Below are 22223 nucleotides of genomic sequence, written 5' to 3' on the forward strand. Positions count from 1 at the left end.
ATCCTGTAAGCTCGTATATACACGAAGGATGTATTTAACTAAGGTTTTCCTCTTTTTAATAAAAAAAAAAAGTGAGCATGCACAGCATAAAGTCAATACAGATATTGATAGCGCAGCGGTGCTGCCACATGATATGTTTTCAAGTAATCGAAGCTAGGGTTTAAGGAGCAACATAAGTAGGTGCCAGTAGTCCTCTCCACCTTTGGATTTGAATAATAATGCTCAGGATTAATCAGCCTTGAACCCCTCTCAATGCCTAACAACATACCTGACAGTACACAGGCATTCTATTCTAGACTTGCCCCTTCAAAAGCTTCTGAACAAGAATACTATGGTCAATGGGCTGGAAGAGTGAGAATTGAGCAAGGTATCGTGTATCTTCACACCATACATTGCCCATCTTGCACACAAAAGGCCAGAAAAAGATTACGCACCTCTAAAAAGGTCTACTGATCATATATCGAAATTCTGGATTCATGAAATATTTTATGGCCAAAAGTAGTCCTACAAACTCTGCTCGTCCGCCAGTAAAGTGATCATGAACGCAGGCTTCTCAGCCCCACAAGATACAAACAAATGTTAATTGTATCAGGTCGCCTCCTACAAGTGATATGAAACCATTTCTAGTACTGGCATGAGAGAGACAAATGAAGCTCCTGCCACGTGAAGGATTCCGAATTGACATGGAGACCAGTAGCTCCTACGCCAAGCTAAAAACATGCCCAAAAAAGTGTGGAATCCCCAAGCTTGGCATTTTTTTTTATTTTTTTTTCTCCAGACTGGTCCTGCGTTAGATCATCACAGGACGAATAAATGCCTTCACCAAGTATGATCTTGCGCCAGTACAGATTGCTTCGTTAGAAGTTTCATAAAGACCAAGTCACGAACCCGAAAGCAAAGTGCAGCAAAGTGACAAATGAACTCATCAAATACATCCAAAACTATTTACTTTAACAGGTATTATGCCAAGCTTCATTGTTAGGCTACAATGCAAAAGCATGTACTCTGGCAACGACGGCTAAATAAATCACACGGCATGACCCCATTTCCAGACTAGATGTTGGCTGCTTCCTAGCTAGCTGGTCCAACCCAAAACAAGGAAAGCACATGAATAAAAGAGTTGCAAGTACGTTTGCTACAGAAGAAATAGCTGGTTACCGGGTCCATTTCCCATAAACATCTGGTTTTTTTGGCTGGCAATGATGGTGACGAGTCACAAACATCTGGTTAGATAAATAATGCATCCATTGAAAGAAGAACTAGAATGGGACAATCAAACTACATCCATGAAATCCTCATAACTAATCTATATCTATGTAATAGTAAAGCAATAGCATTCCGATTTAAATCAATTTGCCGATCAATTGAAATTATGGGGTGACAACTGGACTGCTGACATGGATGTGTCTTGTAGTGCTTAATGAGCGTGATAGATCCTATCGGTATATTTTAACCAGGAAGCATCCTTTCATTGATTGCCGCAGAATTCCAAAGCAGATAGGAGCCGTGCGTCGCTTTGCTTACATATTTTCCATCTGGGAACACTAATGTAGAATTTCAATATCATTTTGTTGAGTGAATCCGCATTCAAACAAACTCAGTAGTTACAGAGAGTAGAACATGCTTGTAAAGTTTCAATCAATCTGATTTAATGATCGGATTAAAAATTATATTAAAGTTTCAAGGTGTTGTTGTATTGGTGTGCCTTGAGATGGTTAGACTGTCCCTTGCAATCCTCCTGTTGGTGATACTAGAACAATGAATAATGGATTTAATCATGCTGTAAGGCCATACAATGAGGAAATTCTGGCTGCATAAGTGGAAGGTAAGTAATATTCCTATTTGCATAATCTACTTCTTTGACAATTCTTTCACGTTTACGATCATAACGAGTTCATTTCACCTGCTGCAAAATGATCACACAGGGAGTTCACCTCATGTATTTAATTTTGGTTCTGCGAGTTCTGAATACACCAGTAAATAATAATCAGCTGAACAACCTGGACAGCAACAAAATGGACCACCCACGTGAGAACTGGGCGATCAGCTAGTTTTGAAGTATAATAGATACAATGAGAAAGTCCAAAACTAATTTTGAATGACCATGGAGCATACAAACATGTAACTTTGTTTTATAATTGAAACAATAAAATATATCATTTTTCTATAAGAATAATGAATCAATTACACAACTGCATCCCCCACGGAGTAAGATATCCGAAATGGTATGAAAGCTAAGCTTAAAACAAATGCAGATTATCGTTTACTTATATAGAAGATACAACAAACACAATAGAATACCTACAGGGAAAAAAATAAATAAAAGATTCAATAACTTGGAGAGATGTAAAATTGTTAGTCACCTAATCCTCCAATGATGTTATCTCCATCTAGTTGGCTGATGATGTTTCCTACCACTTTCACCTTCACTTGTGTCTGAAGTCCCTTCTCCCGATTGCTTATCAATGAATTTCATAGCAGCATGATTCTCTTGTTCATAATCATGCTGTGAATGGGAAGGTTCTCTCCCAACTCGACGTTCCTGCAAAATTTGCGCAAGAATGGATCAATGAGCAGGAAACTGAACCATTAAAAGAGAGAGATATTCTTTCTTTAGACACCACAGATTATAATTCTTTGTTTGAAAGAAATGATGCATACATACATCACGAAATAGCAAGTCATCAGCCTCAAGCATGTGGATCACGTGTCCCATTTTGGGCCTCTTTGTAGCATCAGGATCGACACATTTAAGAGCTACCAGGAGAGCACGTTTTAATGCTTTTGAAGCAGGCATCTCGGGTAACTTGGGATCAACCACTTCTTCAGATTTTCGGTTCCCAACCATAGTTTTTAACCATTCTACCAGATTCACCTGCAATCATTTGGTTGTTTCCAAAAGTTATAGTTACAGCAATAGATAATAAAAGACAGAAAGGAGAAATTTTCAGAATTATATGTAAAAACTAACCTCTCCTTGTGGCCGACTATAATCAACAGGGCTTCTCCCAGAAATTATCTCCATGATAAGTATACCGAAACTATAAACATCACTCTTCTCATTCAGCATTCCAGTGCAAGCATATTCTGGAGCAACATAACTAGAAAACCCAACAAAATAAGATTTAGCTTTCCTGCTTAGGAGAATTAAAAGTCAACCAACCATTGTCTCAATGAACTTTCATATATAATGTTTGCATTGCAAATGATTTTTTTTACAACAGAGAAATAAAACCGGAACTCAAATCAAAGGAAACAAACTGACCCAAATGTTCCCATCACACGTGTTGTGACATAACTTCTCTCAGAATGTAAGAGCTTGGCAAGCCCAAAATCAGAAACCTTAGAGTTCCATTGGCGATCCAGTAATATGTTACTAGATTTTACATCTCGATGAACAACCTTTGGTTCAAGACCATCATGAAGGTAGGCCAATCTGCAACAACAATAGCAGCAAACAAAATACGTTGAGTGAAAAATAAGAACAAATAATTTCAGCAACAATGCATGCATCCATATGGATGATGAGTTTACTTACAATGGAATTCAGAATACTTACCCTTTTGCTGTTCCCAAAATAATGTTCCTACGAATATCCCACGTTAGCGGGCTGACTTCTCCAACATCACCATGTAGCCATTGGTCCAGATTACCATTGTCAACATACTCGTATACAAGCATTCTACATAGCAAAAACATGACCAATTACATTGAGACTGTTGACAACATGAGGCACAAACTCAATTTTAAATTGGAAGATAATTATACGCATACCTGTAAGCACCCTCAACACAGTATCCAAGCAATCTGACAAGATTCTTGTGCCGTACTCGTCCAATTACTTCCACTTCTACTTTGAATTCCCTCTCAGCTTGACCCCTGAGAATTTTCAGTATCATGAGCTACTAACCTATGCATGCATAATTTTAGTAGAAAGGCAGTCAAGACGTAGATGGAAGATTGCTGTCTGCTGCAGCAACTTCTATTCATATTCCAAAATTATCAATTCAGGTTCAATTATGATCAAAGGCATTTGACAAGGAAAAGTAAGGAATCCCACAAAAGCATGTCACTTTACAGCACATATCCAACCACATGCAAGACAAGAACCAAAAAAAGAAGACACCAATCATAACCACTCAAGCACAGCACAGTAATTAAAACTTAGCAATTTTCTTCTACCATGGAGACTTAAAGCATACAGTAAAATAAGCAGATAAATTTCAAGTTTCCATAGTAATTCTAAACGTAAAACATCTCAAACAATCCCAAGTTCAATCCATAACAAATAAGATCCAAACTTTTACCACTTCTCTTCCCCATATCTTCCCCTAGCAAGTAGCAACAAATCAAAGACAAACATGCAATTCATTCCATTTTTTTTTCTCATTATCTAAAAAAAAACACATGAAAATAATAATAAACCAACAAAGAAAACAATTAAAAGAACAAACTTTACCTGTTATTCAACAAATTTTTAACAGCAACTTTAGTCCCGTCACTCAAAACCCCACGATACACAATCCCATACCCACCTTCACCAATAACATTCTCTTCACACAACCCACCAGTAGCAGCCTCCAACTCTCTCAAAGTATACCACCTACCCCACCCAAGATGCGACACTTCAGGCCCCACACTTCCACTCCCAAACGACGCCGTCTCACCACCACTAGCAGTCCCTCTACTCTCCCCACTCGAAAACACCACTCTATGCTCCACCTTCCCGATCCCAACCTGGATCTCCGGCACCTGAATCGCATGGTGATTGTGATCTTGCACGGGCAAGTGCACGATTTCTTGAATCTCTTTAGAGATTGGAGGGGTAGTGTCTGTCTTTGTTAGCTTAAATTGTCGGTTCTTGCGACGTGAAGTAACGCAAAGAGAGAGGAGAAAGAGGGCAAGAACTATTAATGAGCCCAATAAGATTCCTATGACTACCCATAAACGGAGACCAAAGATTGATGTAGGTTTTGATAGCTCCGTGTTAACAAATGCACCATCGTATACAGACATTATTGTTGTAGAAAACAAGAAAAGAAGAAATGGGCTGTTGTTAGATTTACTGGGAATAGTTATGGAATTGAGTTTCTTGGCTCGGTTGCATTTGGTTTCACCGGAAAAAAAGAGGCTCCCGGCGATTATGATAGATGAGGGAGCGAATCAAAGATAGGCGGAGAGAGAGAGAGGAATCAAGTGGATAGTAAAGGGTGGATGGGAGGAAGGAAAGAGAGAGGGTTAGCGTGTGAAGATGAGCTGTCACTTTGTCTGTGTAAGCTAAGTTGAACTGAGACTGGACTGGCTTAAGGTTAAATGACGTGTTTGTCCTTCGGATTTGTATGTGGTGATGGTTTTTTTTTTTTTCCTATCTAAATTTGGATGAAGTTAATATGGTAAAACCAGCACTGACCGATCTCCGCTCACTTTTTAGCAAGAACAACAAATTTGTTATCAAATCCAAGTGGTGAAATGTAATGGCAATAAGAAAGCATAACCCTTTAATGATTGTGAATAAAATATTTACCCTTTAAAAATTTGTTCTTTATGCTTTAAAACACTCACTTGCATGCTATGCCCACCCACATCCAAGACCATTATCTTATTAAAAGAATGGATATGATTTCTCTTTCGGATTTTAATTGTATAATCATGATAGCTTTTAGGATTCTAAACTAAGTTTTTTTATATATATAAAAAAAAGAAAAAGGTTGAGCAGAAGGGTATCTTTGTAAGTAAATTATTTTTTTACTCTTTTAAAATTAAAATCCTAAATATAAGGAGTGGTAAAATTAAACTTAATTTTAATATCATGCCGGCCTACGATGATCATGACAGGAAGCATAATTTTTCAATAATGAAGATGGTGTTTGACATGGTTTCTCTTTATGCTTTTAGATATTTTTAAAGGTAAATTTTTTTTAAAAGAAGTATTAAATTAAAATTTTTTATAATGATTTTGATGTACTATCTTTAATATATTTTCAAGTAAAAATAACTTCTATTATCTATTAAAATCTTAATTAATTGGAAAATCAATCTCGTTTCATATCTTACCTCTCTTGACTTATATATTTCTTTTAAAATAAAGTTTTTCTTTTTGCTAATTTTCGTAGTTTCCATTCATAAATCTACATATGAAAACTTGAGCTGTTATTATTCTGTAGCCGGAGTTTGCTTTTCACGCACGAATTTTACAAAAAATAATAAAAAGATTTGATTCCATATCATTTTTTCCTCTTGATTGTCTCTTTCTCTCTCCGGCCGGCTGTAAATAGCGGTATTTTCTGCAGCTGCGCCATAATACTTCTCTCAGGCGTGAATCTGGCAAGTTTTAATAAGGGGATCTACGTGGACATAGCTACCGAGAATTAATTGAAAGAAAGAGAGGGAAGGTGACCGTTGAAGGTGATTATGATGTTAGGACAGAGGGATCTCTGTTCTATGTTTTCCTTCGTCTGCTAGTTCTTACATACGTGTAGCAAAGACTAAGGACTGAGCTTGTGTATAATTTCCACATGGCAGTTGCGCCATATTCGTCAACGGGTCCCATGCTCCCATCAATCGCTACATGATGCATTCATGTTAAGCCAGGTGTGGGCCCAAGTCGGGCCCACAGGGGAGACTTTCGTAAATCACAGGAGTTTGGTGGACCGAAATCATGGTTTAGATAATACTTCGGTGGTAGTTAAGGGAAAATACATATATTAATTGTCTAGTTCATTCTGCAAGTGCATTTTGAAAGCTGTAAGTAATCTTTTTGGATTCTTTTTTTATTATAATCTATTTATGTCAGGACACAACAGGAAAAGCATCTTGGTTGATTATAGAACACCAAGTGGTGGAAAGTCCTGTAAGAATCGAGTGGACACCAACATAACAATAATGGGCTGTGTGGAATTTGACAAAAGATTTCTTGGTTGGTTTCGTGCCCAATGGCAGTAGTGCTTTTCTTGAAATCTTTCGTTACGCATCGCATCGCATCGCATCTCATGTTTCTTTATTGTTCTTTTCTAGCTCATAATTTATCTCCTTCTCATCTGATTGGAGCTGGCGCTGTCTGTGGATTTGTCGAGAGGGGTGGATTATGGATTGCTGCCCTCGAAACCAAACCCAGCATTGAGTTTCTACTTGTACCGAATTCCAATACAATTTTGTATTCGAAATGCAACACAGCGACTGTCAATCCATGTACAGAGGCGGCGTATAAAGAACAGAAAAAGGATCTTTTTATAGCTCTAAGAATGAAATAATGACGGAATGGCAATCCATCCGGTGGTTAAGCACAGGCAACTCTGCAACCTTTTCAGTAGCCAGAAATGAAGATAGCTTTTAAATCTATCTGCAATCGCATGACGAGATATGCATAACGATCAAAACAGAGAGCGAGACTTGAGTTAACGAGTCATTCCCATTCAAAACCAACTGGACTGCTCCTAATCTTGCGCCATGCGAGGAAATACTAAATTTACCAGAAATAAGTCGAGCTTTGTAGCTCTTTTGGTGGATACAAAGGTTCATTCCAAAAAAAAAAACACACTCCCCCAAAATTTGCAAGCATATCACAGCAGACTCAAAACACATGATCAACAGGTCCTGTGATCATTAGCTCATACAAACAAAATATATAACTAAAATTCCAAAGTTTCCTGTTAATTTTCACCTGTTCCTTTCCTTCTATCCCCCTCTTCTCTGACCTGGGAATTGAGTTCTGACATGATAAGTTGTTCGTGAACAAAACAAGTGTTAAGCTTCAACAAAACTCATGTAGGGTAATATTACAACTGCTGACTTGACTGTTCCAGTATCCTGTTTGTTGCAATGAAAAAAATTTAATTCTGGGGTAGCCATCCACAGATTGCCCTTGTTAGTCCGCCTTCTTATCTGTTTCATCAATTGCTGCCAGTCTTTCAACAAGGGAAGGACGGGATATGGCTACAGATTGCCCTTGTTAATCAGCCTTCTTATCCGATTCATCAATTGCTGCGAGTCTTTCAACAAGGGGAGGATGAGAGTAGTGATATGCTGAGTACCAAGGATCTGTATTCATAGATGACAAATTTTCTTCCTGAAAAAAATTGGCACACTGTTCAGTCATGTGCATTTCCTGAAAATGGATTAGAAAAGAATACTTTGCCAATGTAGAACTTAGATCCCACAAAAATCTGAATGCAAGAAATATACAGGACTCCATCTCCACTACTGATGGTCTGTTAGAGGGAAAAAGTTAAAAGTTCAATAGATCACCTGTAGTTTCACAAGACCACCCCGAAGAGCAGAGCCATAACCAAGCTTTTTAGCAAAAGCATCCGCCTAATCAAACAATTACAGTAAGTGAGATCAAGGACTTGAGACACACAGAAACAAGGAGAGAGGGTGTGAGAGGTTACCTGAAATTCAAAAGATCGGCTCACCAGATTAAGGCCAAAGCTTACAAGGTGTTGGAGAGGTATTACAGTATGCTGCAAATAAGCAACCAAGTCAGATAAACCCAACCACAACCAACTTTTGTATCATATAACCCCCCCCCCCAACACACACACTAAAAATCCCATAAGCATTTCTTTTCCTTCACACAGCAATTCTTTTCATATCAGCAATACCTGAAATATGATCAGACCGATGAGCACTGGCTGTGTATCAAATCCAAAACTTCGGAAGAGATCAGTTGAGTTCCTCACAAGAGTGTATCCTCCAAATTGTAAAAATGTTAGAATCTGCAGAACATAAGAGCATTAAAAAAAAAACAATGAATCATACACCGGTTATAAGCTCACAAATAAAGTCAAAGGACACCTATAGGAGGATGGTTGGTAAATTCTTAAACAAAACACTGAACTCTCCTACCAAAACACAAATTGAGATTCAAAAATATGTTTCAGGCTTTTAGCATGTATTAAAATTTTCTTGTGCTTCAATCCAAGATGTTTTGGCACTATTTTCTCATCAGGCCCATGAACAAATCCTCTGAGGTTTGAATCTCAAACCAAGGACTTACAGTCTCAAAGAACAAGAACATTCGTGTCAAAGTTTTCTCCGAGCATTTTCTTGATGATAGCTCTCAGAAGATGCCTTTCAGATGGTATATATGGTATTTCAATAGCATTTTAGTGCACAAATAGGAGCAAAGTACAAATCAATTTGCAAGAAAACAATTACTGCATACCTGCACAGCAATGAACGAGTACATTGTATGATTGAGTTTCCAATGTCCCAGTTCATGGGCAATAACAGCTACAATTTCCTCATCGTCTTTGCACTGCAAAGAATCACATAGATGTAAAGACACTTTCACAATTTATGAAAAAGCAAAGCCATATTTCAACCATAAAGTCTAAATGAGGGCAAAGCCTAAATGGTTCACACACAAAGTTGCCCAGGCTGTCAGGAAGAGTAGGAAATTAAGAAACTGGTAAATAGATTGCACAATTGCCTTAGTCCTTACATAAATCACATTGAAAATGCTTCTATGGATGGATTGTAAGTTACATCAAACAGGTCCTCCCCAGTTGGATAGCTACTGTGTATTTGTTAAAAAATGCAAAACTATATTTCTTCAAGACTACATGGATATCAGTATCAAAAAAATTTAAGCAGGCAAAGAGCCTACGAGACAGCCCCTTGGAACTTCTAAAAAGAGAAATCCAAGGCAAACACTGCAATTCTATCCATTTGAATTAGCCAGGGAGAATGTCTTCCAACATAAGAACTGACAAGGATCTAAATGGAGGCAGTACAACCAAAAATGGCCACAGTCAGTAACCCACACCCATCAGGTTTATAATCTGGCTAGCAGCCAGTATTTCACTTCCCATAAATAGCAAAATCCAACCTTTAATTCTTAGGTTCTAGGTTAATAATGTTGGAGGATAAGTATCAGATCGGAGTTAGAAAATCTGGTGCAAGATTTGATCAAATCCAGCACCTCAAGATCAGGAATGGAGGACTTCCAAGGACTGATTTCAGTGGAGAAGGCTCGTTAAAAGATTAGATGAAACTAAGATCATGAAAGAAACCTAACAAGTGAGGAAGATGGGAAAACCTAACACCAGACTACAGTTCAGAAGGAATCACTTACTATAAACCCTTAGGAACACACCTAAAAAAGAACGCATGAGACATGCAATTTAGCATGACATCCCAACACATGCAAGAAAAAAAGAAGGCTGAAAATTTTTATTTCCTTCCCCCCAAAATAAAATTTTACAGGGCAATACATAGCCCATTTGGGAAGATATTTCCTAGAAAAATTATTCATAATTAAGCAACTAAGGGGGGTTCCTTGAGGAGACATACACGAGGAAGTTATCTAAAGAGGTTGCTTCCAAGTTGCTGGGCACCTAAGGCGCACAGGAGGGGAGTCCTTTTAAGGACAAGCCGTCTACTCAGTAAAGAGGCTATAGATTCAGCAGCTTGACCAGAAGCCACTAACTGGCATCATACTGTTCATACTTCTAGTATGTTGGGCAAGATTACAACAGAACCATTATCCCTAAATACAACACTGTTTCCTCAAGCTGTTGAGTGAACCCAGCAACTATGTTGAATGAATATCCAAACATTTTCATCATTCTGTATGCGTTTTAACTTCCAAGAAGGCAACCAACATCATGATTGAAGTTAACAACTGTACTCGGTGCATGACACGACTAGGACAACATTAGTATTTTTAATATAATGCTATTTCGACAATAAAAACACTAGTGGTGCCTATATTTCACACATCTTGCTTTAAACAAAATAAGGTTATCAATAAAAAATGGACAGAAAAAATTTGTAGTTTTCATGAGAATACACTTCAGTTTGATAAGATAGAAAAAAATCCAGAAAGAAAGGCTTCCTCACCTGCTGAATCAATGTGTCATAAAGTACAATTCGCTTGTTCTTAAAGAATCCATACATATAGGCCTGCACATTGTTGATAGAATATGAATTTGATCTACAACAGACTAGTAAAGCACAATTTTATTGTGAAAGTACAGATGACTTGACGATAGAGAAAGCGCCTGCAACCATGTATGATAACACTACGAGAAATGAGAGCTGGCCACATGTAATGCACCTATCTAATGCATTTTTTTTCTTCACTCTACAAAACAAATAACTCGTCAAGGTGGCCTGCAAACACATCTTAAACCCAACCCCAACCACCCAAAAAAAGAAAGAAAAAAGAAAAAACACAGATAGCCTGAGCTTTTGGTACAAGTTCCCCTGCAATTTTTCTGTGAGTAATACCATTAGTTTACCACAGTTTGGCCAAGAAAAATAGATATTTCTTTTCATTACAAAGCAAGGAACGTGGTAGACATAAATAGGGAGGAGAAGCATTGGTTAACTTCATGTTGCAGAAACAGAAGGGATACAAACAAAACAAAACACTGTATAATCGAAGAAAAGGTTGCAGGTAATGCTGAGAAACCTTGATAAACATATTAAAATAAGAATACTCACATTGCTATGGCTTGACCTTGTGGATCCATCTACAACGAACAACTTCTTTAAAGGAAACTTGAGGGAGGAAGCAAGTTTCTCAATTTTCTCTCTGAGCTCTCCTTCTGGAAGCTATTTGTCACATCAAAAGTAGGGGGGAAAAGATTACTAATTGAGCATGACACAGGTCTGAATGAATTTCACATTTTCAATACTCACAGGGGTGAACTTGTTGAAGAGTGGGGCAATTAAAACTGGGTAGAGTGTCATCATGACAAGAGAAAGAACAAACATGAATGCCCATAGATAAATGGCCAGGTAAGGACCTCCTTTCTGCAACCATGCAAATGAAAATTCAACAGTGTGGGAAGACTTGTTCATTCACAAAAGCAGGTAACAGAGCTGTAACTTGTAAGAGCATTTTTAGAATAAAAGCTGCCACTTATTCCAAATCAGTATCATTAATTCAGGAATAAAAATGACCAACTACTGTCAACAGACAGTGATTAAATGCTGCAAATAACTGGCCACTTCATCAACACTGGCAGATAAAAGTACCTGTACTATTAAAATAATTGCTGAAACAATTGGGGGGCCAAGTAGAATGGCAAGGCAAATTCCTTTGAATAAGTCCCTAAAGAACAGCCATATTGTTTGCTGTACAGATGGAAAATAAATTAGAATCACACGAGAGATAAGATATAAAACGGATTGGAAATCAAACAACTATAAATTTTATACCAGTGCACGTACAAGTAAAAGGAATGTAGATCCACCAACAAAGAATTAGTATTCTAACAAGTAACAAGATGTGTGAAAATCACAAGATGTGAGAGTGAATGCAAACCTTGTTGAAGCCATGGCGGGCCTCAATCACAAAAGTTGAATAGAGAGAGAATGGCAAATCTGTAATCTGCATAAACATATTTCAAAACAATCAATCAAATAGTATCGATGGAGAAACTTAAAAAATTGTACTTATTTGCATGCATTTGCTTACAAGGGTGCCACAATCCAAACAGGATTCCAAAAAATGCAAAAGACTGATAATCACCAGCGAAAATGGAATAAAATTGATTTCTTTGCTTAAAAAAATGAATAACAGAATTACTGTGTTATTAATTATATAAGCAAACCCAATTATAATATCCACACAATCAAAAAGCAAAGCAATATGCATGATGAAAGGATACTGGTTTAGACCTTATAGAACACCCTTCTGAAGAGGTAAAAACTCAAATATTATAAACCAGATATTATTTATATTAAAAAAAAGTCTTGTCTGTGACATATACTATTACATCAGAATTATTAGCTCGGTCTACAAACAGTGTCATCAACCAGGGAGTCTCTGCTACAGAGACTGACAACACTCCGCCAGCTCACCTCTTTCAAGATGTAGATTCGGAATTGGAAATTGTTGATGTCAATGTGCATGCTCTGAATCTACACACCACAACTATTACACAAAATAACCCAGCCTCACCTGTGTATATTCTTGCTTAATAATCTTAAAAATAGCTGTGAACATTGAGTGCTCAATTCAAATGTGAAAAATAGCACCTAACTAATTGTGCGAGAAAAAAGAAAAGTAAAAATAACTGAAATCACAGACCATAAATCTTAAACTGTTGTATAAAAGGCAGGCAGCATAAATACGGTGGTTATTATCAGCTACAGTAATTAGAAATCATGTGCAAACCTGTGACCATATCATAACACCAGCCAAAAAAGCAAGGGTGTGGAGTATTTCATTCTCCTCATTGAAACCAGCCAAAACCACAAAGCTTCCTGATTTCTGCAGATACAAAAAGAATTGGATGGTGACAATACAACCACAGAGTAGCTCCACTAACATTGCAGCAAAGTACTTACCTTCCAAAACCAAGGCAATATCCCATAGAACAAAATAGCAGAGTCCAGAAGTATAGTAACAAATTCATGAACAAAATTGAAGTGGCTGAAAGTTAAGAGATTCTTAGTGAGAATCAAAGAAAACATGCACTAAGAATCAGATTAGGAAAAGCTAAAAGAATCAATGCTAGCTAGTTGCAATAAAGAAAAAACCTTTTATCAAGACTATAAGCTCGAGATTTTTCAAACTTCTCCTGGCTGATTACTCCTACCAGAGTTTTTGGGAGAATTGGCAGTTTCAAAGCAGCACGTTGTCGCAAATCCAAATAGGTCTCAAAGAAATACACGAGAATCATAAAACCTGAAAAATCAGGACAAACCAAAGCAGTTGTTAGAATCTCCATAACATAAAGCATCCAACCACTGATCCAAATGTCAAAAAGATTCAAATAAAGTGTGACAAAGAAGCATCAAATTGCAACTAACACAACTGATGTGTATCTTAATAGCCTCTAACTGTCGCATTGTCAGCTGATAAATATCAAAGATACTAACAACAAAAGCGGATGCAAATGTTCATTAGCAGCTCCTGCTATTGGAGCAGGTGTGTTACCACAGTTGCACCTATGGTGCATCCTCAATCATCTAGCCCTAAATTTGGTAGCCCTAAGAAACTCAGAAAAATAAAATCTCGAAAGTTGTCTCTAACTTTAGTTTCTTAGAAATGAGAAAGCCTCAAACGAGCATTAAGAAACAGTAAAACAAAATGTTTTTTTCTTTTGTTGACCCAAGATATTAAAAAAAAAAAAAAAAACTTTTACCATTCAACCTAAATTTCTTCTTTTTCACTGATTTTTTTCCCTCAGGAACCAAGAAAAGATTTGTCTTCATAAATAAACTCCGGTACTTAAAAAAAAAAAAAAAAAAACCAATATCCATGTTAAGAACCTCGAATAAGCATCGCCGTAACAGAAATGTATAAAAGGAAAAACAAGATAAAATCAAGAAATGAATAAAAATTTAACGCAAGCTAAACCCTAATAGATGGCAATCGCAAAATAATCGAAAATTTTGTAGAAGAATAAACGAAGCGTTAAGAGAAAGATAATGAGCTAAGAATTATTTTTTGAGTTGGGAGATAAAGATTAAAGAGAGAACATATACCAACTACAGCTTCCATGTAAGGAAACGCCATGGTCGATACTCGAGGAATCTGAGAGCTGCAGAGAGAAACAAAAAGGAGAGGTTTCTGCCTTAGCTTTCTTCAAGTGACGGTCATGTTTGTGTTTTATGAAATTTTGGGTGTAAAGTATTAAATTAGATATCCGGTCGACCCGAATGTTTTTTTTTTGGACTAGGATTGACCCATATTTATAACCCGCGTACGTGGGCTTATACGAAAAGAATTTTCTGGAGCTAGCATGAAGATAGCCCGTTTTGCTTGCAGTGGCACGTGCGTTTCACGTCAAAAAAAAAAACTAAAGAATTCTTGTTGTTTTAATAATTTTTAAAATTTAAAAATAATAGTAAAGGAAGGTTCAATGGGTTTCAGGCTAGAAGATGAGAAGAAATTATTCTCATCCCTAAATTCCATTCACCTTTTTTTCAAGTTAGAATATAAAAATTTTAGATAAAAATCTCAACTCTTAACCGTTAGGTTACAGGGCTGTTTTCTTAATTTATTTATCAACTTATTAACGAAAATAATGCACAAAAAATCGTTTTAAACAAGGATGGTGTGACTTTAATTGGCATTTCTCTTTATTTTAATAGTTGGATTAAATCTAAAGACACTACATTTTCGTTAACATGTGCTTAAAAAACACTAAATTTTCATAGAGTTTTGTACGGAATAGTGATATCGTGCAGAATTTTGATCAAAGTTAAAAGAGCTTTAAATTTAAAAAATAATGATATTTATTTATAAATTTTAAATGATTTAATACTCTAAAATCTATATAAATTTATATAATAGACACTTTTATACGAAAATGCACCAGGACCATATGATTTCATAATGGTACGGATTTAGGCAAAGGACATTATTAACTCTTTTCAAATATACTCACCTAGATTGGTTTTTATTTCCCATAAAAGCTTGCATAGCACCAATAAGATAGCATAGGCTTACAAATCTCTAAGAGAAAAACCATGAGGAGCCTCTACTTAGAAAAAAAATTTAAGAGGTGGAGAAATCTATAAAGAATGAACATGTACTTAGAAATATTTCTAGGTGGTTGAGGGGAACTATAGAAAAAACCATTTCAAGGACTCTTATCTTCGAACTCATTGGAGAACTCTCACTAGAGGAACTCTTTTTAAAGGAACTCTCATCTTCAAACTCATTGGAGGAACTCATTCCATTGTAGGTTGTACTTAAAAAATTTCTAGATGGCTAGGGGAAACCCAGTGAGAGTGAGCCTGTACTTCAAAAATTATTTAATAGGATAAAAGGAACCCATGAAGGTAGTGTTATTGTATTAAGGAGACCTCATATCAATCTCTTAAAGAGTGTGTTATTGCACTAGGAAGACCTCCATACCAATCCTATATGTTATTGTACTAGGGGGATCAAGTCAATCATTTATTTGGTAATTGTAGGGCTATTGCCTTAGAAAGACCAGGTTAATCCCTTCCTTGGTAATTGTAGGGCTATTTTTCTAGGGAGACTAAGTTAATCCCCTTCAAGGAGAGTGATGTTATTACAATAAGGACACCTTATACCAATCGCATAGAGAGTGATGTTATTGCACTGAGAAGAACAAGTCAATCCATTTCTTTAATAATTGTGGGGTTATTGCTCTGGGAAGACCAAGTTTAATCTCTTCATTGGTAATTTTACCCTGTTAGTATTAATAAGAAATAAATATCTCTTACACAAGCATTAATAAGAGAAAATATGGTCTTGAGGGATTTTTTATACACCAAAAGGTATGATCTATAATGCAATTGAGCCCATGGGAGTAGAGCTCTTCCTCTAGACTGGCCCATAAAAGTTAGGCTCTTCGTCTAGATTAAACCTATGGGTTTTTAGGCTTTCATGAGTTTTTTTAAGTCTGTTAAATTTGGGTTCATCAATTAACTACTTTAATTCACCATATGTTTTTTCAGAGCTTCTTATGCGATAATGTGAATGGATACAACGAATACTGACTTATAAGTGATGTAGAGAGATGGAGAGGCATAAGGAAGGAAATGGTGGTGGTAGCAGCAATAGTAGTAGTTATTAACGTTTTTATCCCTAATGATAGATAGATAGATAAATAGATATAATGAAGAAAAGAGTCACGGCGGTGAAACAGATTTATGTGGGTCCCACTTCGGGTTTGAGAGTTAATTTATCAATGTCAGTTAATTATCGAATTCCTTATCTCCTTCCTCCTGATTGCAATCTGAAGTTTCACTAACCATATTAATTTTGGTTATTATGATGTATTAATCCCAACGCTCCTTTCCATTAATGGGTAGAACTAGCCTCGATGTCCACCTTTTCTCGTGGGGCTAAAAATGTTTATCCATAAAAAACATGTTCAAGTGCTGTAAGTGAGTTCGAAAAAAAAAAGAATATGTGATTTAGACTACATACGATAATTAAAAAAAAAAAGCAATTACAGCATATGAATAAAAAATAAAAAATGATCACGAAAACTTGAGGAAAAAATATATATTTTTAAGTGGGACAAATGATAACTCAATTCACAACTCATTAAATACATGAAGACAAAATAGGGTAAAAAAACCTAAAAACATCAGCTCTTATCAACCTAAATTAACATGACAAACATGTAATTTTGATAATTAGGGTCGAATCAACTCGGGATATTCCGTCAAATTGACGACCCAAATCATTAGATCGAAATATCCCGATTGAAAAAAACAAAAAAAAACTATAAAACTCATTTAAAAAAAAATTATCAACCAGTGTTAATTTTTCAAAATTGTAACCCTATTTAAAAAAAAATCATGAAGCCTAATTTCTAATCAATCAAATATTGAAGGTTGAAATTGAAAAAAGAATTTCAATTGTACAAAAGGATTTGAAACAAAAAAAAAACAATTAAAAGAATGAGTATCAAAATTGGAATGTAAAATAAATTTTATATTTGATTGAAGGGCGAAATTAAAAAGAAAGATCAATTTAGTATAAAGACCCAAAAAATCAAAAAGATGATGATCAAAATTGACATAACAAATAAAAACAAATTTTTTATTGAATGGTGAAATTGAAAAGAAAAATAACTTTAACAAAAGGAAAAGAAAAAAAATGAGAACCAAATTGGTAAAAATAATATAACATAAATTTAGATTGAATAATGAAATTGCAAACAAATAAAACTTTCACAAAAGGATAAGAAAAAAATCAAGACAATAGGAACCAAATTGAAAGAAAAAAATACCATAAATTTGGATTGAAGAATGAAATTGAAAACTAATAAAACTTTTTCAAAAGTGCAAAGAAAAAAAATTAGAAATCAAAATAATAAAGACTGAAATTTAAATACCAACAACAAAAAAGATCAAACTGTAATTTTTTAAAGGATGAGAGAGAAAATAAAAAAATTTCACCAACAACAAACAACTCCACCACCGTTGACACGAGCCACACGGATGTGGTAGTGCTTTCAACAACACAAAGAAAAGATGTTTTTTACTACAAAGAGGTGCTGCACATACCTCTTAAAGTGCACAAGTGTCTTTCACACGTCGACGAGTGCTTCACAGCACCGATAACTTTTTATTTTTTATTATATTTCTTTCTTTATTGAAAGACCTAATTGTTACTCAGCTGACTTGATAATAATAAAAAAAATCATTGTGAAAAGATAAAAAAACCTCTTGGAACTAGTTTTAAATTTTTAGCTTCCAATAGTATCTTGGTGATTTCACTATATGTTTTGTTCTTTTTTTTTTATTATTTTATATGTCTAGTTAAATATTAAATTGCCCCTCATATAACATTATAACATTATGAATTATGTTAAAAACATTGTAAAAATACAAAATTGTCTTATAATTCTAGTTTTAATTTTTTTTTATTCAAATGGTATTTTGATTGTTTTAATGTGCAATTAAAATAAAATAATGTATTTATCTCTAATTAATTTAATAATTACTAACACACCTTGTAAAAAGATCTCAATGCCCTCAACAACCAATGTTTTTTTTTTTTTAATATGAGAGGCAAAACTATCATTACATTCATCTAAATGAAGAATAAAGTTTTTCCAAAGAGATTTAGCTTCTGTTAATGCATGTTTTTAATGTATTTGCCCCCCTCCCCCTCCCCCTCCCCCTCGTGGAAACTGGAAACTAACCAAAAAATAAAAGAATTCCAACCAGCAATGCTAGCTGTTATTTGGTGTATACTCGCCGCTTCGCTAACCAATATTCCCGTCAGTAGTGAGTAGAGAATGCATGCTTGAACACCAAAAGTTGGTTGACGTATTCAGCCATCAACAACCTTGACAAAATTGCTTCTCAGAATTCCCGCAATTTCACAAGGCGTGATGCAGTAGCATATGAGTCATGCAATGCATGTAGCCAAGCATGCTCAATAATCACATGTCTTTGACACCAATATGCAGTCTGAATAATGGACATTTGAAGAACGACACGTTGCGTTGCAAAATATTACATTGATCTTCCTTTGATTTTTTATGAACTCGTTCTCCAAAATAGATTTTGAGGGAAACAGATTAGATAAATCTTTCGTCTGTTGCATCAAATTTGGGATCCAACAAATACTGCATGGAAATGGTTGAGACTTGGATGGGGATAATAACTCTTATAATCATCGCCTACTCCTTTCCTTCGATTTTGAATCAGAGTGGTGCGCCTTCGATTTCTTCTTGCGAGGCTGAACGGCACCACCACCTTCTATAAATGGCATACCCATGAGAGACAAGAGTCTCTGCGCTTCTTGATCGGTGTTGGCTGTGGTTGTAATGCAAACATCCATTCCCCTGTGTTTACCAACTGCATCAAAATCAATCTCTGGGAACACACTCTGGTCGCTAATTCCAATGCTGTAGTTGCCTTGTCGATTAAAGCTGTTTGGGGTCCCACCTTGGAAATCCCTTGTTCTAGGCAGCCCCAAGTTAACAAGTCGATCTAAGAACGAGTACATCATCTGTAATATATAATCAAGGATCCAAGTTACAAAATTTCCATGTAAAATTAAAAAGAATGCAACCAGCAAAATGCACCAGGATACAAATTTGGTAATGAGATGAACCTGTTATGATCTGATCTGATCTAAACAGCAAGTAAAACCAGGACACGAGCAACAAGATCAATTGCTGACAAATTACATGATGTGTTGATTCAAGATCAAAGTGGCATGGGAGTGTGTACAAGTATAAGAATGCCCTACTCGGAAGCACAGACCATTGTGATAAAAGACAGAAGACTGAAAACAAGCTCTAGCATAGAGCTGAAAAGGAACAAATCTCCCACAGTAGAGTATTGGTGATCATCTTGATACTCTACCTATGGACCATAGCCATCATATCTACCGTGTTTCTTCTAAAATCTCTTTGAGGAGCATTGCCATCATTGAAGTGAATGGTCATACTCAAAGAATCCATCATCTTGAGCAATCACTATATCTCCCTCGTGCAGAAGTGAAAACCAAAATAAAAAAAAAATTCATACACTATCATTCAAAACTTGACAGTAAGCCTCAAATCCTGTTTAGAATCGGAGTTTAAAAGCATTTTTTCTGAGGATCAAACGAGAGAAATCCCATCATCTAATCAAAGTGAGAAGCTCAATTCCAAAAATCAATAACTTTTCCTTCCCTAATAGCCAGTATCATCGGCTAAGCTAAATGCCCCTACCATTGATCTACATGCTACTAAAAGCACACATCGTCGAATCAGCCATGAAAATAATTATCACAAAATTATGCATCCTGGCATTTCTTCTCTATCTATAAGGAAGCTCCAGATATGCAGCATCATTCACCCTTGCACCTGTAACTTCAACTATACCCAAGCAGCTTCTCCCAACAGATCCATCTTTAAAATCATTTTCCTCAAAGCCCCCTCAAAAACTACAACACCCTTCCAAAACACAAAAGAAGAAATCTTGCGCTATGATGTCCAGATAACATGTAGCCTCTAGAGTTTAGACTCCTAGCTAACTTTATCATGAAATGTGTAGCCACAGCCATGAACATAAACAAGAAAATTCGATAAAGAGAAAAAACAAAAATGCTCACATTTCCTCTGAGTGTAACATAAATACCAAGTGGTCGGGCTTCCCTACTCTTGAAGGCATTAACCGCATTCTCGGCCCCCGTCTTTACGGGTCTTTGGCCTGTGATAAGAGCCAAATCATTTATCGCTGCCTCCACCTCCTTAGAACTCTGCGCGGCATCTCCAATCCCACAACTCACCACAACCTTCTGAATTCTTGGAACCTAAAGAAATGAGAAATCCAGATTTTAGCAAATTGCTAATTAGAATAACTTTATCAGTAAATTGGAAAATTTTTAAAGAGTTACCTGGTCAATGTTGGTGTAACTGAACTCTTGTAACAGCAAAGGGACGATTGTTTCAAGGTATGTGGTTTTGAGCCGAATGCTTTTGTCTGCTTCTGATTTGTCCACCAAGACAAATTCTGCAGTGGTTCTCACTGATATCACCCCATTCTGGGTTCCGTACGGTGCTCGTGCGGTTAAGCGCGATGGGAGAGTGGGGAATCGGCCGTGAAACGACGCCGCCAAGGAGCGTAAGAGCGAATGAGTGGCCATTTTTCTGGTTTGAAGGGAGGGGGTTGGACTCCGAGATTCTGTTGGTAGGGTTTAGTGTGCGGGGTTGTGAAATGGGTTCGAAGGTTGAACTTATTTACGCAAGTGCCATTTAGGTTGATGCTGGCGTGGGTGTGTTGTAAATTTTGGGAATTGTTTTGTCATGGTGAGAGGATAAGAGGGATGGCAAATTACGATTTTGCCTTTTTCTTCATGGGAAAACAATAAATGTTGTGGTGATAAAAAAAAGTTATTCTCAGTCCGTGCTATCCCTCTTGTGAGCGAGAGGAAAAAATCAAAAAATTGATTAAATTGAAAAAATTAAAAAAAATAATTGAAAAAACTAAATAATGAAAAAAAACTGATTAAACCGATTAAAATTTAAAAAAAAACTGGCCGGTTCTGTTTGGTTCTGGTTTTATAAGCCTGAAACCGAAAAAACCGAACCGAACCGAACTCAAACCGAAAAACAGGAAAAAACTGAGCCAAACCAGAAAAACCGAGTCAGAATCAGAAAAAACAGAGAAAACCGGTTAGAACCGGTTTTTGTTCTAAAAAACCGAACTGAAACCGGTCGGTTTGAACCGGTTTCGGTTCGGTTTTAGTTTTTTTTAAAAAAAATTCAGTTTGGTTATTTTTTTAATAAAAACTGAACCGAACCGAAAATCATCATCCTTATTTTTAACTGTGGTAGCTGTAGTTTTGTTTTTTATTATTAATATGGGTATTTAAACCAATTTTTGTATATTTTAATTAATTTTATAAATTTTAAAATTAATAAATATTTTAATAATATAAAAAACTCGAATTCATGATGATTAAAAAAACAAACTCAATAACTGTTACCCCTCAGAATTGCAATTGCAGTTCTTACATTGCGAAACATCATGTAGTAGATTTTTTCTCCAGCACTTATTAGAAGCAAGAAATAAGTGTGGAAGGAGAATATAATATACAGAATAATTTTGCAAGTTAAAAGGAATCTTTGCTAGAGTGGTTGCTTTGTATTGTTCAATAGTCAAAGCAATAATTATTATATTTATATTAAAAGAAAATGGTGTTTTCATGTATAAATAACATAATTATAAATTTTATAATTTTTTTATTATAGCAATAATAAAATTATAATTTTTTGTTTTTTTAATAGGAAGCAAGCTTTTTTTATATATTTTTTTCTCTTTTTATATTT

General features: G+C 35.8%; 3 protein-coding genes across 7 annotated transcripts; all 3 read right to left on the minus strand.

Moving 5' to 3' along the window:
* Positions 1-1131: 1131 nt before the first annotated feature.
* On the minus strand, positions 1132-5263 carry LOC7494107 (probable serine/threonine-protein kinase At1g01540). Of its 5 annotated transcripts, none has more exons than XM_024585644.2 (8): positions 4460-5263; positions 3775-3879; positions 3560-3682; positions 3266-3436; positions 2972-3101; positions 2666-2875; positions 2364-2542; positions 1132-1544 (listed from the first exon to the last, which is right to left on the minus strand). In XM_024585644.2, the coding sequence occupies exons 1-7, from the start codon at positions 5014-5016 to the stop codon at positions 2381-2383; spliced, it is 1458 nt and encodes a 485-aa protein (XP_024441412.1). In that variant the 5' UTR covers positions 5017-5263; the 3' UTR covers positions 1132-1544; positions 2364-2380. The 5 variants fall into 5 exon arrangements, with proteins under 5 accessions (XP_024441412.1, XP_052302791.1, XP_052302790.1 ...); XM_052446831.1 differs by lacking the exon at positions 1132-1544 and adding an exon at positions 1645-1738; XM_052446830.1 differs by lacking the exon at positions 1132-1544 and adding an exon at positions 1742-1964.
* Positions 5264-7580: 2317 nt separating this feature from the next.
* LOC7494108 (CAAX prenyl protease 1 homolog) lies at positions 7581-14613 on the minus strand. Its single transcript, XM_002320785.4, has 14 exons — positions 14446-14613; positions 13495-13642; positions 13303-13387; positions 13130-13225; positions 12275-12340; positions 11986-12084; positions 11647-11760; positions 11449-11559; positions 10843-10905; positions 9164-9256; positions 8601-8714; positions 8388-8459; positions 8245-8310; positions 7581-8065 (listed from the first exon to the last, which is right to left on the minus strand). The coding sequence occupies exons 1-14, from the start codon at positions 14474-14476 to the stop codon at positions 7949-7951; spliced, it is 1275 nt and encodes a 424-aa protein (XP_002320821.1). The 5' UTR covers positions 14477-14613; the 3' UTR covers positions 7581-7948.
* A 4248-nt stretch (positions 14614-18861) lies between these two features.
* Positions 18862-21107, minus strand: LOC7494109 (50S ribosomal protein L5, chloroplastic). The gene is made up of 3 exons (XM_002320786.4): positions 20789-21107; positions 20504-20704; positions 18862-19411 (listed from the first exon to the last, which is right to left on the minus strand). Exons 1-3 carry the CDS (start codon positions 21035-21037, stop codon positions 19073-19075), a joined length of 789 nt encoding a protein of 262 aa, XP_002320822.1. The 5' UTR covers positions 21038-21107; the 3' UTR covers positions 18862-19072.
* Between the last annotated feature and the right edge of the window lie 1116 nt (positions 21108-22223).

The sequence above is a fragment of the Populus trichocarpa genome, chromosome 14 (assembly GCF_000002775.5).
Source record: "Populus trichocarpa isolate Nisqually-1 chromosome 14, P.trichocarpa_v4.1, whole genome shotgun sequence".
Taxonomy (NCBI): domain Eukaryota; kingdom Viridiplantae; phylum Streptophyta; class Magnoliopsida; order Malpighiales; family Salicaceae; genus Populus; species Populus trichocarpa.